This window comes from Juglans microcarpa x Juglans regia, chromosome 6D, assembly GCF_004785595.1.
Source record: "Juglans microcarpa x Juglans regia isolate MS1-56 chromosome 6D, Jm3101_v1.0, whole genome shotgun sequence".
In the NCBI taxonomy this organism is placed as follows: Eukaryota; Viridiplantae; Streptophyta; class Magnoliopsida; order Fagales; family Juglandaceae; genus Juglans; species Juglans microcarpa x Juglans regia.
In genome coordinates this window covers 28,809,271-28,826,108 of record NC_054604.1, presented here as the reverse complement: position 1 = coordinate 28,826,108, position 16,838 = coordinate 28,809,271, and the positions used below count along the sequence as shown (strand labels likewise).

The 16,838-nt window shown below is 40.6% G+C and overlaps 1 protein-coding gene across 1 annotated transcript; it reads right to left on the bottom strand.

Moving 5' to 3' along the window:
* Positions 1-3,925: 3,925 nt before the first annotated feature.
* Positions 3,926-15,029, bottom strand: LOC121234310 (protein KINESIN LIGHT CHAIN-RELATED 1-like). The gene is made up of 3 exons (XM_041130206.1): positions 13,963-15,029; positions 5,219-6,127; positions 3,926-4,401 (listed from the first exon to the last, which is right to left on the bottom strand). Exons 1-3 carry the CDS (start codon positions 14,631-14,633, stop codon positions 4,167-4,169), a joined length of 1,815 nt encoding a protein of 604 aa, XP_040986140.1. The 5' UTR covers positions 14,634-15,029; the 3' UTR covers positions 3,926-4,166.
* Between the last annotated feature and the right edge of the window lie 1,809 nt (positions 15,030-16,838).

The window sequence follows — 16,838 nt, the reverse complement described above, 5'->3', positions numbered from 1 at the left end:
TTCATTTAATTTGCCTTGAAGCCCTTCATTTTCTCGTTTGCTAAAGTCTATCTCCTCAATGTGCGCTTTGTTGCGTTTTCTCAATTTAACACATTCCTTGTACAACTTCTCGTAGACTTCTTGCAACTGATCTTCAAACCTAGATTCATTTCCAGATATACTCCCATCATTAGACATTGGTTCACTACATTGACTTTTGCTGCTAACAGAGGCAGTGAACGCCATGTAGTTAAGATTTCTTTTTGGAGAAGAGTTATCTGATGATTCCCTCAGCTCTGACTCACTCTCACTTAGAGATGCAATCTTAGCTCTTTCTTTTGCCTTTTTGTAATTTGCATATTCCAGACGAATGTGTCCAAATCCATGACATTCTTGATTGTACCTTGTCTTTATTTGCTCTAGTGTACTTCTCAGTGCTTATCTCCTTGTTCCCTGAACTTGAGCCTCTATTATATCTTTCAAACTTTTTCTTCTCTGGCCTCTGGTTCTTGTTGTTTCTAGCCACAAACATTTTCCTGAACTTCTTAGCATAAAATGCTATTTCTCTGTCACTCATACCCGACTCATCGGATGACTCATTTGACTCCTCTCTAATGGTATTGAGGGCTATGGACTTGTGTTTCTTATCCACAGGAAGAGTATGTTCATATGTTTGTAGAGAGCCCACCAACTCTTCAATTCTCCTACTGTCCAAATCTTTGTTTTCTTCAATAGCAGTAACTTTAGGGCGAAACCTCTCAGGAAGAGATCTGAGAACTTTTCTCACAATTTTGTTCTCAGGAATTCCGTCCCCTAAATTAAAACGAGAATTGACAACATCATTTAGTTTGGCATCAAAAGCATCAAAAGTTTCATCATCCTTCATTCTAAGTTCTTCAAAACTCGTGGTCAGCATTTAAAACTTAGAATTCTTTACAGCCTTGATACCTTCATGGGTGACCTCAAGAATGTCCCAAGCTTCTTTGCAATTCTCACACATGCAGATTCGCTTGAACTCCTCCTGGGACACAGCCATGAAAATCGCATTCAGACCTTTGTTATTCCAACCACACTTATTTAATTCATCCCTAGAGTAGTTATCCACACTTTTGAGAATTTGAACTCCTTCAATGATAGTAATTGGCTCTCTCCATCCTTTTGTTATGGAAACCCACACTCGTTCATCCACAGATTTTAAGAATGCTCTCATTCGAACTTTCCAATAAGCGTAGTTGTTTCCATCAAAACCATTACAGCAGGATCACACTCAGGAATTTAATCCCAACGGAGTGAACCCGCTCTGATACCAACTGAAAAAGCAGTGGTTCTACCAATCACTATACCTAGAGGGGGGTGAATAGGTGTAATTCAATTTTGATGGTCTTTTCAACAATAGAGACAAACAAACAGTTAATCAATTAACACAAACAATTAACACAATCATTTTGGTCACGAAGTGGAAACTCCTTTGAAGAACTTCTTCAAATTCTAAAACCACTCCGAGTGTAAAGCACCACCTAAAATCCACTATAGAGAAAGTTTATTACAACCAATTTAGAGACACTCACAAAACCTTTGTAGTTCCTAAACTTGGCTTGCAACATCACGAGTGACCCACTCGATCTCTACACGCATGTAGTGTCAGAACTCCGACCTTTCTATAGCATCCCACGAGAACCTCTCAATCTCTGCAGCAACAGCAACTCCAGAAACCTTCCGGCCAATTAACACGTCCACTTCAATGGATTTTGAGAAGGATTTGATTTTGAGTGTGGTGTGGTAAAGATATGTTTGTCCAAGAGAGATTCAACAATGAGGGAAAAGTTTCTCTCAATGGCTCTTGGAAGCAATTAGGGTTTTTGCTCTATTTCTCCACACAAAGGAAAGACCAAAAAGTTTCCTTTTATACAAACAAGGAAAGGCTCTCAAACCTAAGAGAATTAGGTTTCCAGAACATTGGCTCGAGCGAAGTGTCAAGCGTACTTAATTTCGCTCGAGCGAAGTGTCGAGCCAAGTCAAGCGAACTCTCTGACTTGAATGTAGCTTGAGCGAAGTGTTGAACCATGTCGAGCGAACTCTCTGACTTGAAGTTCGCTCAAGCGAAGTGTCGAGTCGAGTCAAGCGAACTCTCGAACTTCAATGTAGCTCGAGCGAAGTCTCTGACTTGAAGTTCGCTCGAGCGAAATGTCGAACCATTTCGAGCGAATTCTCTGACTTGAGTTGGCCCTCCCTTTTTCACTTCGACACACTTCACACTTGTTACAACACAAGTTTACACAATTTTTCACAAGAAAATGTCAATCAACTAATTTTTCCCTCAACAGAGGGGAAGTTCAAAATATTAGACACAATTGTCTCCAGTGAAGATGGATGGTTCAATTTCAACTAGTCCACTAGCTGTCCAAAAATTCTCGGATCAAACCCATTCGAATTTGGCTGAAGAGCTTATAGCTTAAGTTCGTAATCTTGTCATTTCAAAAAAAAAAAAAATAGACTGTAAAAAATTTTTGCAGAAAATTTGCATTAAAACCTCAACTGCTTAATTGTATTGCTTGGAAAAATCTCGGGTATACAACACTCACATCAACAGGGCCCAATATAAATTCTCGAGTATTGGTCAGCACTCATATACAAAGCATTCTCAGTTCTGCTACTTGTATTCACATTGACTTCTGTCATACTTGTAAAAAAAAGTTCCGTTATACTCGTATTCCTATCAGTGAAGTAGTTGGATGTCATCTTTTGAATGCCTTTTAGTTCTTCAAAGAAGTATCTAGGAAACTACTAGTTTCATGCCAAATTTTCTCTCTTTCTACTTTATTTTGAGTCTAAAACCATTCTGTCATCACATGAAGTTGCTTCAAGTATGATACAAGAACTATTGTTCTATCTTTTACGTCACTGGTAAAGTTTGCTTATTGATCATGGTTCTTGCTACTTTATTGTCGTATTTGGCAGATACCAGAGGATGCTAGAAGGGTTTCGCTTGATGGGAAGAGAAGGCAACAACTATCAAGGGGAGATTCAGTGCAAATATATATGAGCCAGCTGAGAGGGGGCACGTTTCATTACAGAGAACCAAAACTAAGCTAGGCCATACGATGAAATCAACCACCAACCACTCTCCCCCCCTACCGCGGCGTTCCTCAGATGCAGTGTAATGGCTCTTTGTAATGAAGGTTTGTGTGGAATTCGTATTGGTTGATTTTGTGAAAGAAGCAGGAAGTGTGATTTTGTTGGATTTGGTGTTAGATGCCATGCCTCTCACGGCTTCCATGATTGCTGAGGAGGCACAACCGATTAAAAAACTTGGGCAACAAGTATGGAATACCGACAAGAAAATTCATGTCCTTCTAGCGACCTAAATAAAATTTGTTTTCTTTTTCACACTTGGAACACTTTTCTGTGACACACTACAAAAATTGTTTTCTTTTTCACACTTGGAACACTTTTATGTGACACACTACAAAAATTTGTTGTCTTTGCCTTGATAGAAAAATGCATTTTCCTTGGGCGCAGCAAAATAAAAAAAATCTTGAGAAAAACAATGGAATGGGAGCTGTGCTTTGCTTTAATGGTGGCCAAGAAGGTCGTGGCAGTGGAGTATGTGACTCCATCGATGGTGGAGGAGATTAGGCTATGATGGCCGACGATGGTGGGAATCCCCTGGGGCACGCGGCAGAGGCATAAACAAAAATCTGATTTCAAATGTTTTGGCTTTAGGTTGAAGAAGAAAGAGGGGTAACGTAGTCAATTTAAGCCTAAAAATGGAGACAATTTGGTACTTCACACACTGGGACCGCAATACAGTCCTCTAAACTTTATATCGCACTGCTCAAACATAAATGTATAAGTGAACAAACCATTGATGAGGAATGAAGATAAAAGAGAAGTGTCCAAATGATGTTTGCCAAAATCAGATAAAAGCACAAATGATGGGGAACAATTACAAACGTTATCAAACTTATTTCCACTCAAATAATGGGGCATTTTTCCTTTCGATGCACAACTTCAAGGTGACAATACCGACATTCAAAGTAAAAGCAATTAGCACATCAGAAAAACCTCACCAAATTACAACTTCAATTCTATACATGATCCTCTATGCTACAGAATGAATGTGCACGTGTAAGGGGAGCAGATAGCTATGGAAGAACGGCCACTTTTGTTTTTTTTGTTTTTTATCTTCAACTTCGAAAACCCAAACTAGGCCACCTCTTTGTCACTTCTTTCTTTGTCTTCTTTGAGGTGGGATCGATGAGGTTTTTCAGTGACTTGGCTTTTCTGTCTCGGGTCCTGCCTGCTTCTTTCAGGAGCTCGGCTAGCCTTCTTTTCTCATCTTCAAAGTCAGGATTAGCAATTCCAAGCTTTTCTTCTCTTAGTTTAAGGACATGCTCCAACATTTCAATTGCATCATCCACTCTGAAATAGTTTGATAACATTGTTAAAAATAAAAGAATAATCATAGGAGAAAATAACCACGTTCTTGCTTTAAGCATGAATGGTAGTACTGATAAGAAACAATATTAGAATTATGAGTCTTTGCTTATGAACCATGGGCCTTAAATAGCAGTAGTTGACAATTGAAAAAGAACACGCAGGTCAACTTGATGGAAGTACTGGAATAGAGAATGAGCCAAACCCAAACCAAAAAGAAGCCAATCGAGTAAATCTGATCATCTGAGTTATGAGCATGTAGTGCAAAGGTGATTGAATAACGGAACAAAATTGAGTTCTTCAAATATCAATCTATGAGAAAGCCCATTGCCAAGAAAAAAAAAGAGGAAAAGAAATAAACAAGTCAAATACAACTCAAGAAAGGCTTTAAGAACACATACCTAACATCGTTGAATTATTCCAACTGTTAAAACGGCAATCAAACTCGGGAAGTGAAAAACATTAAATTAGACCATGTTTCTAATTTGTGTGGGTATCTGGAGCACCCATATCTAGGATAGCTACTTTGGCTGATAAGACAGGTAACACCAACACAAACCTTACTATTACTCTATTAAAATCAATTCATAAGGATTGCATGCTTTCAGTTGCATATAGATGAACCCTTTCTTTTTTATTAGTAAATGAGCACTTGAAAGCTCATCAAGCCAAAAATTGAAACTCAACTGTTGGCTCAGAGGATCAGGCAAGTCAGCCATGAGCAAGCAGCTTACACCAAAATACAGGAAGAATAAACTGTCATAGAAACATGCGGAAAAGAACAAAATAAATGATTTTTTACCTTCCCATAGCATCGTAGGTTGCTGCAAGATTACTATATACTCCAAGGGTATCTTGATGGCATGGGCCACACTCCTGTTCCAGAATCCCCCTCGCTTCTTCAAACAACTCAGCCGCCTCATCTATCTTGAACAACTGGACAGAAGCCAATCCCATTTGGTTCAACACAACCCCAAAGAAGGCCGACTTCCTCTCTCCACTAGCTCTAAGTTTTGCTATAGAACTTTCAAAAGAGTCCCTCGATTCTTCATACCTTCCAACCATGTAAGACATCACTCCCATTCGTGCTTCTATTCCTGCAATTGTGCTTTGCTGTCCTGGTTTATCCTCCAACATTTTCATTGCCTTATGCAAAAGCTTCAGAGCCTCCTCAGGCTCATCCACAGACTCATAAATGGCAGATATTTCAGTCAACCCCCCAGCAATGTCTTCTGCCGTGGTTCCAGGCACAGGCTTTGCATATATCCTCAGGGCATTTTCACAGTAGGATTTGGAGTCTCGGAGCTTACCTGTTCTATGATATAGGTCAGCAAGGCGAACAAACACAGAGGCAACAGATGGGTGGTTGTCACCCTTTGATGATTTAAAAACGGTAAGTGCCTTCTGGTAGGAAAAGAGAGACTCATCATAGCGACAGAGAAACATGTAAATGTTTCCAATGCTGACATCAATAGAGGCAACCTCACTCTCTTGTCCATTTGCAATCATTGCCATGCTGGCAAGGACGAGGTGCTCAAGGGCTGTTTCATAGTCTCCTTTTGCCTCACATATGAGAGCCATCAGCCTGCGGTCAGCTGCTTCTTCAAGAGATGCTGGTTCACTGTGCGCACGATGAATTTCAAGCGTTTTTTTGCACAACTCTTCTGCTCTATCAAACTCCATCGCTTGAACGTGGGCCTCAGCTAAGTATCTGCATTTTCAATATCAAATAACATAATTCATCCACCATACCAAGAGATTAGGCACAAGACGAATATATTTCAAGAAACCCAAAAAATTGTAGGCATTCTACCTTAAAGCAAACCCATAATATGAACGTGATGGACAAATGAAGAAATATTAAAATCTGTTAAAGCAATCTACCATTCAAAATCTCTGGAGGGATAACATAGAGTTCCAGTTGGCCACTAAACTGACATGTAGATTCAAAATCTCTGAAGGGCTAACTTGAGAAAAGAGTAACGATACGCCTACAACCCTCTTTACAACTTTTTTACGACCCATTTCACAATCAACCAATGCAATCATGCCACTCCATTAAAAATGAATTTCAAATTTTTTTTTTTTATAAGTAAAAATTAATTTCAATTTTACCAAGCTGCCCTTCACTTAATATAGAGTTGTAAAAGATTTGTAAGAGAGTTGTAAGTTAATCCTTTTTGGTACTCTTATAAGTAACAAGACATCTTTTAAAGAAGCAATCCAAGTACACACTAAGTATAAAAGAAATACAAATCTAGAAGCAGAAAAAAAAAAAAAAAAAAAAAAGATTAACTTCAAACCGGGTAGAGTTAAAAATCATTTTTACACCATCCAATACAAAACTGGCACGTCATACATCCATGAAAGAAATTTGCACGCCTGCCTCACACAATTTTACCTCCCACCCCCCCCCCCCAAAAAAAAAAAAAAAAAACCCCACGTACTGAAAAGTGTAATTTTTTTTCTTCCCCCCCCCCCCCTCTCTCTCTCTCTCTCTCTCTCTCTCAAGTGAAACTCCAACATTGGTCTGCACTGTCTCTCCCTCCTCAAGCCACCTCAGTCTCTCTCTCCTCAAACAGATCCACATATCCGAAACTCTCTAACCTCTGTCAGTCGATCTCCGGCGGTTGTAAGTAAAATTTATATTTGTTGAATCTAGTGTATTTTGGGGGTTGATGTTGTGAATGTGGTTGTGAATCTAGTGAATTTTATGTATTTGTTGAATCTAGTGTATTTTAAGGGCTGATGTTGTGGATAGGGGCTGCTATATTTTCAGTATTTTGGGGCTGATGTTGTGTATTTGTGTAATTTTTGAGGACATACTTTTAATTTTGTTGTTGTGCAAATCTGGGACCACCAGTACCTAATATGATATCCGTGTAAATAACTGGGATATGTTTTGTTGGGAGAGGGGGGGGGGGGGGGGGGGGGGGGGGGGGAAGAAGTTGTGAGGCAGGCATGTAAATTTTCAGGGAGCTATGATGTGGCAGTTTTGTATTGGATGGTGTAAAAAGGATTTTTACACTCTACCCGGTTCCTAGCGTCACTCAAAAGAAAATCAAGAAAGTTCAGCTCATTAAAGTCGATTGCAGCTGAAACCTTTTTTTTTTTTTTTTAAATCAGTAAAAAGAGAGATATTATACATATGAATGAAATGGGCATAGCCCTTGTACACGGGACGTATACAAAGGAACTCCTAAATACATTCTAAAAGCGATAAATTAAAGACAGGAAATCCTGAACATTGTCCCCATGTAATACAATAGTGGAAAACCAACACATTAGAGTGTGGAGAAAAAAATTCTTCAACTCAGTCCTTGTACGTTCCTTATCTTTAAAGCAACATGCGTTCCTTTCCGTCCAAATACACCACATAATACACAACGGAATCATCTTCCACACTGCTGCCACTTGCTTGCAACCTTACAACTTTGACCAACATCCCAACAAATCCACCACCCTCATAGGCATAACCCAGGCAATATCAACCCTCAGAAAGATCTCATCCCACAACTCCCTTGTTACCTCACAGTGTAGTAATAGATAGTCCACAAATTCTCTATTCTTCTTACACAAGTAGCACCAATCTAATACTATACATCCTCTATTCCTCAAGTTGTCCGTGGTCAATATCTTCCCAAGAGCTGCACTCCAAACGAAAAAAGCTACTCTAGGGGGCACACGAGACCTCCAAATATTCTTCCAAGGGAACAAAATAATCTCAAGTTGTGTTGTCAAGATGTTATAATATGCCTTCACTGTACATGACTTGTGATTATTAGACCTCCACTTCAGACTATCTCGCTATGTCAATGGGATCTCAGTGGAATATAATAAACTGAAAAATTCTGAAACAATAGGTAATTCCCAATCATGGAAATCCCTATTAAAAAGGGTATTCCACAGATGCGCACCATGAGAGAATATACGAAACTTCCCTATTAGCTGCAATATGGTATAAGGCCGGAAAAACCCTTTCCAAAGCCTGGACTCCACACCACACATCCTGCCAAAATCTGATACGACTTCCCTCATCAACTGCAAAGCGAACTTGATTTATAGAACATGGCCACCCCTTTCTTATATACTTCCATAAACCCACCCCATAGTACCCACTTACTTCCTTAGAGCACCAACCACCCTAAGCGACACCATGTCTAGCGTCAATAGTATCCCTCCACAATGATCCCCCTCTAAATGATATCTCCATAGCCATTTTCCCAATAAACCTTTATTGAAAATTCTCAAATTACATACACCCAACCCCCCGTTCACAGCTGAGGTACATACATTCTTCCATCTAACCAAATGGAATTTCTTCTCCTCCCCCATTCCTCCCCATAGGAACGCCCTAAAGAGTTTCTCCACTCTGTTCACCGCTCCTACAAGCATAGGAAACAAAGATAAAAAATAAGTGGAGAGATTAATGAAAGTACTCTTGATAAGAGTGAGACGGCCCCCCTTTGATAAATACACCCGTTTCTAGCCAGCCATTTTTATATCTTCTCCACTACCACATCCCATATGGTTCTATTCTTGAAAATTGCTCACAGTGGGAGACCCAAATATTTCATTGGAAAAGAGGAATCCTTACAATCCAGGAGACTAGCTAGCCTAAGAATATTAGAAACCACACCCACAGGAACCATCTCAGACTTGCCTAGATTCACCTTTAGCCCCAACACTGCCTCAAAGCAAAGTAGCAATGCTCTTAAAGTTTGGATCTGGCTACTCTTTGCTTCACAAAAAACTAGTGTATCATCTGCAAAAAGATGTGATATGACAATAGTACCACCATCACCATTGCCCACCTGAAAACCCGTTAAGAGCCCTCCCCCAACAGCAGCCTGCACCATCCTACTCAAAACCTCCATAACTATGACAAATAATAGAGGAGATGAAGGATCTCCCTGCCACAGTCCCCTCAAACGAGCAAAAAAAACCAGCAGGTGTACCGTTAACCAAAACTAAGAACCAGGCGGTTGAAATACAATGGCGCATCCATGCAATCCACCTATCCCCAAAACCACATCTCTCAAACACGTATAAAAGGAATTCCCAATTCACATGATCATAGACCTTTTCTATGTCAAGCTTGCACAAAACACCTGAACCTCCCTCCCGTAATCTATAATCCAAGCACTCATTTGCAATAAGTACTGAGTCAAGAATTTGTCTCCCACGGATAAATGCATTATGAGACTTGGAGATAATATGTTTTAACACCGAACTAAGCCGGTTAGCAAGAACCTTCGAGATTATCTTATAAACGCTACTAACCAGACTTATAGGCCGAAAGTCTTCAATAGTCAGAACCCCGTGTTTCTTAGGAATAAGAGCAATAAAGGTCGTATAAATGGACTTTTCAAACTTCTGGAAAGAGTGAAATTCGCTAAAAACTTGCATAACATCACCTTTTACAATATCCCAACAAGTTTGAAAGAACCCCATTGAAAAGCCATCCTGCCCCGGCGCTTTATCCTTGGCCATGCCAGATATGACTTTGTAAATCTCTTCTTCAGCAAAAGGTCTCTCCAACACACTCACGCTCTGTGAATCAATTGCCTCAAAATGCAAAGCATCAAGCTTCGGCCTCCAAGTAACCGATTCTGTGAGAAGGGACTCATAGTACTGTACTATGTGATTTTCTAGCTCGGAAGGAGAAGATATCACCTAAGAACCTGATTGAAGTGACTCGATGGCATTGTTACACTTGTGTGAATTAGCCACTTTGTGAAAGAACTTCATACACCTATCGCCTTCTTTCAACCAAAGTGCCCTGGATTTTTGAAGCCATATAATCTCCTCTGATAACAAAACCCTCTCCAAATTTGCCATAACCAATCCTTTCCTCAATTACACCTCCTCCAAATTATCTCCCAAAAGCTCTTTATTCTCAAGTTCTTGCAGTTCTTCCAACAGTGTAGTCTTCTGGTTGTCAATATGACCAAACACCTCCAAATTCCACTTCAAGTCTTGTTTCAATGCCTTCAACTTACTTGCAAGAATGTAACTTGGAGTACCAGAAAATTGATATGAAGACCACCAACCACTAACCATCTCTACAAACCCATCTGTTGTTAGCCACATATTTTCAAACTTGAAATACTCTCGCCCCCTGTGAATACCCCCACAATCCAAAAGGATAGGATAGTGATCTGAACTGACTCGAGCTAGTCTTCTCTGACTTACTTTCGGATATTTAGCTTCCCACGAAGGAGAGACTAAGAATCTATCCAATCTCGACCAAACCCGCCCATTTGACCAAGTGAATTCACCCCCTACCAGAGGGAGATCCATGAAATCCAGATCAAATATGAACTCGTTGAATTCTTCCATGGCCATAGAATGTCTGCCCTGAACGCTCACTAGGGAACCGGATAGTGTTAAAATACCCCCCATGCACCACGGCACATCCCATAAGGAATATACACCCGCCAACTCCTCCCACAACCTTATCCTATCCTGATCCACGTTAGGACCGTAGGAACCTGCAAATACCCATTCCCATCCATCAACCACATTTTTAAATAAAGAGGTAACCGAAAACTCTCCGACACATTCTTCAATCGACTCAACCACTTTTATCTCACATAAGCAATACTCCACCCGAGGCTCCCAAAGAGGCCAAATAGGTCCAACCCACATATGAACACCCCATAAACTTCGCACAAATTTTCTGTCAATGAAACTCCTCTTTGTTTCTTGAAAACACACCACATCACCCTTCCACAACCGCAATAATGCTTTGATACGAAGGCGTTTATTACGATCATTAAACCACCGTACATTCCATGATAAAATCTTAGACTTCATAAAAAACTATGTTACCCCTCCCTCTCGATCTATCCCTTCCGCCACTCTCTTCTTTCACATCATAATTAATGGAGCAAGTTAGCTTTTTAAGCTCCCTATCCCGCTTTGAGGCTGATTTTTAATGACTAGCCTCAAGTGCTACGAGGAGAGCCTTAAATTGTTCTTCATACCCTCCAAACAAAATCCCAATGACCTCCTGAATTTCCTCTACTTCTTTGAAAACCCAATTTGACGAAGAACTCCCATAATTAGATCTGGGCGGGTATGTACACAAGGGTGTTAGAATGGCCCCCTCCTCAACATTACTGGCAGAAGCAAATAATGCCAATTCCGAGCCACATACAGCTTCTAATTCAACACTGTGTTCCACTACATTTTCAGTAACACTGAAAACTTCCAAATCACCACTGGGTTCCACTACATTCCCGTCAGAAACACCCATCTCCAAAAATAACCCTTGTTCAGACCAAACAGGCTGCACAGGAGACACTGTTGTGCCTCCATCCACCACACACGGCTGTTTCTGAGCATCCTCCAACACCAACCCATGAGCCGGCAACGGACAAACCAAACTCAGAGGCTTCTTACTAATCGGCTTCTCTATCGGAGCCCTCAGTAGGGAGAACCCATGCTCCAACGAGCAGGACTGCACAGGTAACGCTTTTGTGCCTCCATCCACCACACACGGTAGATTTTGTACCTCCTCCACCGAAAACCCACAAACCGACGACAAAAAAGTGGTGTTTAAAGGCCCATGCTGAACCGGCAACTCACCCTCCTCGATAACCTCCCGTCGAGGTGACTGAGCCGGCACCCCATGATGCTCGTCGACGGCTGTCGAAGCTTTCTGTGCTAGTAAGGGAGCCATTACGGCACTTACCGGCGTCGTAGGAGGGTGAACCAGGCTCTGCCCTAAAATATCGGGAGGTGTCCGAAACACCTTCCAGGTCTTCTTTGGGCCTGCAGTCTGGCCTGGCCTGGCCCGGCCCGGCCCGTATCTCGCCGGCCCAGCCTGCATCCCAGCCCGTACTCCCTTTGCTAGCCCAGCCTGCATCCCAACCTGGCCCATATTCCCTTCCCTTAAACCCAACTCCCACTAATCCGAAGCCTAGCCCAAATAATTGGAACCCAAAGCCTGGCCCAACTCCTTCACTTCCTTACCCTTAACGCAACGTTTAAGACCAACTAATTCTTCCAATAATAACCATACTTTTATCTCCATATTATTCAAAACCATTAACAAATATTCTTCATCTGTCTCACTGCCTCTGCACGACCTCATGCACGATAGGCACCGCTCCACTCACTTCTTGCTGCTGTACTTTCTATGCTTCAAGGACCTCGATGTACGATCTTGAGGCATCAACCATGAACGCAAGAGCACTGCCTTCTCCCCTGGACACCTTCGGCTTGTCTGCCTGCGATGACCATGGGAGTGCCATCACTCTATTTCTCACAACCGAAACAGAGGGATGAGCCGTGAACTCCTTCAAAATATCTCCAAATTTCTTCCACCCCTCACCCTTCCTACCTTCTGGAACCACAAGCATATCTCTCCTCTTTTCATGCCCAAATTCCCTTCCATTGCTGTTGCAACCCCTCTGCATCATTAATACTGCATTTCCAGTTCTACGAGTTCTAAGAAACTCTGGGGAGCCCAAAGACACAGCACATTCCCTCACCATCAAGCCCGGCCACCCCAAAGCTTCATGCTCTAAGGAAATGTATTTCACCACACGCCAACTATTCTCAGTGATTCTCCACCACCTAGCATTCTCCCTTCTAAACACAAATAACTTCTATTCAATGAAGACCTCTGTGCACATACCCATCGTCACCAACCAATACACTAACACGATAATCACCAGTCTGAACTTAACACCCAACTGGACTACATGCTAATCACCACAAGGAACTACCACCATTGACGACCCAACACCAGAAGCAAAAACACAAGAAAACCAAGAAAAGCAAAAAGTGTACAGAGAGAAAATTTTAGGAGAGAGAATGCATGCTCTAAGGAGCTACTCTTCGCAGCTGACCATTAAAGTCCATGTTCTAATATATTGTTTCATCGTTCACTAATAATTTCACATGCGTTCAGGTTGGATAATTGTTTTGTCAGAAATCCCGCATACACAAAATCTGAAGAAACATGATACGCAAAGTATTCAAACCTCAGAAAGCTGCTACAATCCCTGAATGCAGCCACTGAAGAAGATTGGAGTTTATTTCGCAATGAAACAAAAAGCAGTTTAAAAATATTTAAACGGCTCCAGTTTTCCTACTTGTACAGTTATTTTCTCCAGTTATCAGAAGAATAGTATAGAAATTCCAGAACTAAACATAAAGAAGCGGGTATGCCGTTTTCTAGTAATTGGCGGATTTCCCATTTTCTAGCCCCAAGCCTCAATTCTCAAGAAATGAAATAGATCAGATACCTCCCATGTTTTGATTTCCTAAAAACTAGCAAACAAAATTATAAAATGACAAGAAAGCCAGCGACTGACAGTCATCACTAATTTTTAAGGAAACTTTTCGGGGAAATTCCACTAATTTCGGTCGCATTTACGCTTTCCGAATAGGATTAGAAAGATCTTAAATTCGGCATTTGTAGCACATGATAGCCAATTGGCTTTAAACGAATTTTTTGAAGGAAAAAGAAAACACCATCTATATATATATATATATATATAAGCTCTCTAACATACAAAGGCGAGAACGAACCTGCAAGTCTCTCCGACTCTCGGATCGGACTCCCCCAAGGCATCGATCTGGATCTTAAGCCCTTCTTCGTAGCAAAGGATGGACTTATCGACCTGTCCGAGCATCGAGTATGTGTCCCCCAGCTGCATATGACCCGAGAACGCAGCGAGCGCGTGGTCCGCACCTCTCGGAGGGTCGGGGACCCGGATCGCCCGCTCCAGGACCGGCACTGCCTCGTCGAACCGCCCCAGGCTGCAGTATATCGCGGCCAGAACGTGGAGGCTCATCGCGAGGTCCAGGCTGGGCTCGCCGTCAGCCGGAGCGCACCGCTCGAAGGACTGGGAAGCGCGGAGAGCGTAGTCCAAGGCCCTGACGGGGCCCTCGCCGGACGCAATGGCATCTCGAGCGAGCTTGAGGAGGAAAGGGCCGAGATCCGGGTTCTCGAGAGCAGACTGGGAATTGGGGTTGAGATCAGGGTTAGGTTTAGGGTTGGGGCTGGAGGACTCGGGCGGGGGCTTCCTGGGAGAGAATTTAGATCGAGAAGGGGAAGGAGAAGGAAGCCTCTTGGGGAGCGGGGAAGGAGGCTTGGAGTTAACGGGCTCGGATCTCTGAGGTGGGGTATGGGCATCGGGGACGGAGATACGGAGCGGCGCAGAGTCAGGCGGTGTTTTAACGGATACCAGGCCGGGCATCGTGACCGCCAATCGTACGAGTAGTGGGAAAAGCGAGAGGCGGTGACTTGTAGAAACGGAGAGAGAGCGTGATAAGAGGAGGGAAAGCAATGGTAGTAGTGGAGGAGAGGATTAGAACAGATTTCGTTCAGCAGTCTGAAGTCTCAACAAAGCCATGGATACTGATTATTCAGAAGCAGAGTGGGAACTTTGGAAGAAGATGAGATGTCACAGTCTGTGTGTGGCTGGCAAAGTGGGAGGGAGGTTTCAGAATTCCGAGTGGCTCTGTAAAGAACAAAATGGTAGTTTTGGTGGTTCGGCTAAAGAGAGAAATTGGGAGTTTGGAAGGAAGGAAGGGTTGGGTGGGGGTTGGATCGTCAACTCAACAGACTCCGATGCTGAGTTTCCATCTTTTCCTCTAAAAGCAAAAACCAGAGGCTTAACTGGATTTTGATTCCGTATCTTTTTCTTTCTTTTTATCCTTTTAGTCCTCCAAACATTCAGTATTCACCTCGAATGGTCCTTCTCATCCAATGAGAATGAAGGGTCTGTTTAGTTACTATACTCACTTCAATTTATCTCAACTCATCATTATAATTTTTTTAAATTTTAATATAAAATATAATAAACAATTCAATTTTTTCAAATTTCAAAATAATAATAATATTAAAAAATAATATTCTAACAATATTTTATCATCATAACTCAACTCAACTCAACTCACTTCATCATCCATACACATCCGAAATCTTCTCGCACGTAATGTTGGATAATGGATATCATTACCAGAAAGAAATGTTATATTTTATCCACTATTTGATTTTTTTCAGTCATATTGATAAATCAATTATTTAAATTAAAAAAATTTAAAAATATATACTAATTAATATCATTAAAAATAATCAAGTTTAAAATAAATTAATACTTAATAACTATAGTCATTAAAGATCATGAGCATTGTGTAATTCCAGTCCTAGTAAGAAAGAAAAAATTATACTCATTATTCTTACACCACACACAGCATATAAATTTTTTATTTTTTATTTTTTCTTTAGCAAGTATGTGGTGTAAGGAATATGATGAGTAGAAGAATTCAATTAATTTAACTGAAATAAAACCAAAAGAAATTTAAAAAAAAAACTAAAAGAAAAATTGTGTTGTGTGGTGTGTATTGTGTTGGATGTGACATCAATACAATGTGACGAAAGTATTATATATGACATAACTCTTGGCAGAAGGCTTGTTTCTTTACTCTCCTAACATTTGGATGGGTGGTGATTTTAGTAGGAATCTAGTGCTATAATTTAAGAGAGATTAAACATGATTTTATATATTCTACAGGCAAAAAAAGAACCCTAAAGGATATTAATCTGATTATTAATATTCATCTTGTACGTGAATATTGCATTATCTGATCTAATCAAGCAAACTAATGATCACGAGACTCAAATTGATCATGTTAGTAAGAACTATATATATGGCTATGACAAATATTCTAAATATTACCTACAAAAACCCGGCTCTATCTCTTTAGTTTGCACTATATTGTGATAGGATGAAAATATTTCCAGAATACATTATAATGTTTTATGAAAATTTTTTTTTTTCCGAATACAAGCAAGTATAGGAATAGGAGCCAGTCTAGAGAGAGGGATCAATCTCTCTAGCCACACAAGGTAAGGAGATTAAAGAGATCATATTGGTATAATTAATGGAATGATGGAGTCAAATTAATGGAATGGTATAATGATATAGTACCTCGCCTCTTTTGGAAGAGGGGGATTGTTTAGTTCTGTTTTTATAAAGCGTTTTTCTTTCTGACGTTTGTCAGGAGAGAGTTTATAGAAGTTAAGACAATGTCTACCACAAAGAAATTTGTGAGGTGGGGACCCCCTAACAGATGAGTAGTTTGGCTGGTAATTTGGGTTTTTCCTGTATTGATTAGTTACAACTATAACTTTGAATTCATTGAATGAAATGAAGTCTATTTTCATAAAAAAAAAAAAAAAAAAAAAAATTAGAAATTTTAACGATCAAGATTGTACTAATATTGAATATATAAATATATATATTTGAGCTAATTAAATAAAGGATGGGAAAAATATATAAATAAGTTATAAGCTGAGTTTGAGGTTGATCATTTGATATAGGTGAAACATTTCAATCCATAGTTTGCATGAATCAGACCTCTCATCCAAGCCTAAGATGCCAAAAGAGAGTTCTTTG

Coding starts and splice junctions, on each gene's coding strand:
- LOC121234310 (XM_041130206.1), bottom strand. CDS start 14,633: ATGCCCGGCCTGGTATCCGTTAAAACACCGCCTGACTCTGCGCCGCTC. Junction 6,128..13,962: donor AGAGTCGGAGAGACTTGCAG/GTTCGTTCTCGC, acceptor TTGAAAATGCAG/ATACTTAGCTGAGGCCCACG. Junction 4,402..5,218: donor ACCTACGATGCTATGGGAAG/GTAAAAAATCAT, acceptor AAACTATTTCAG/AGTGGATGATGCAATTGAAA.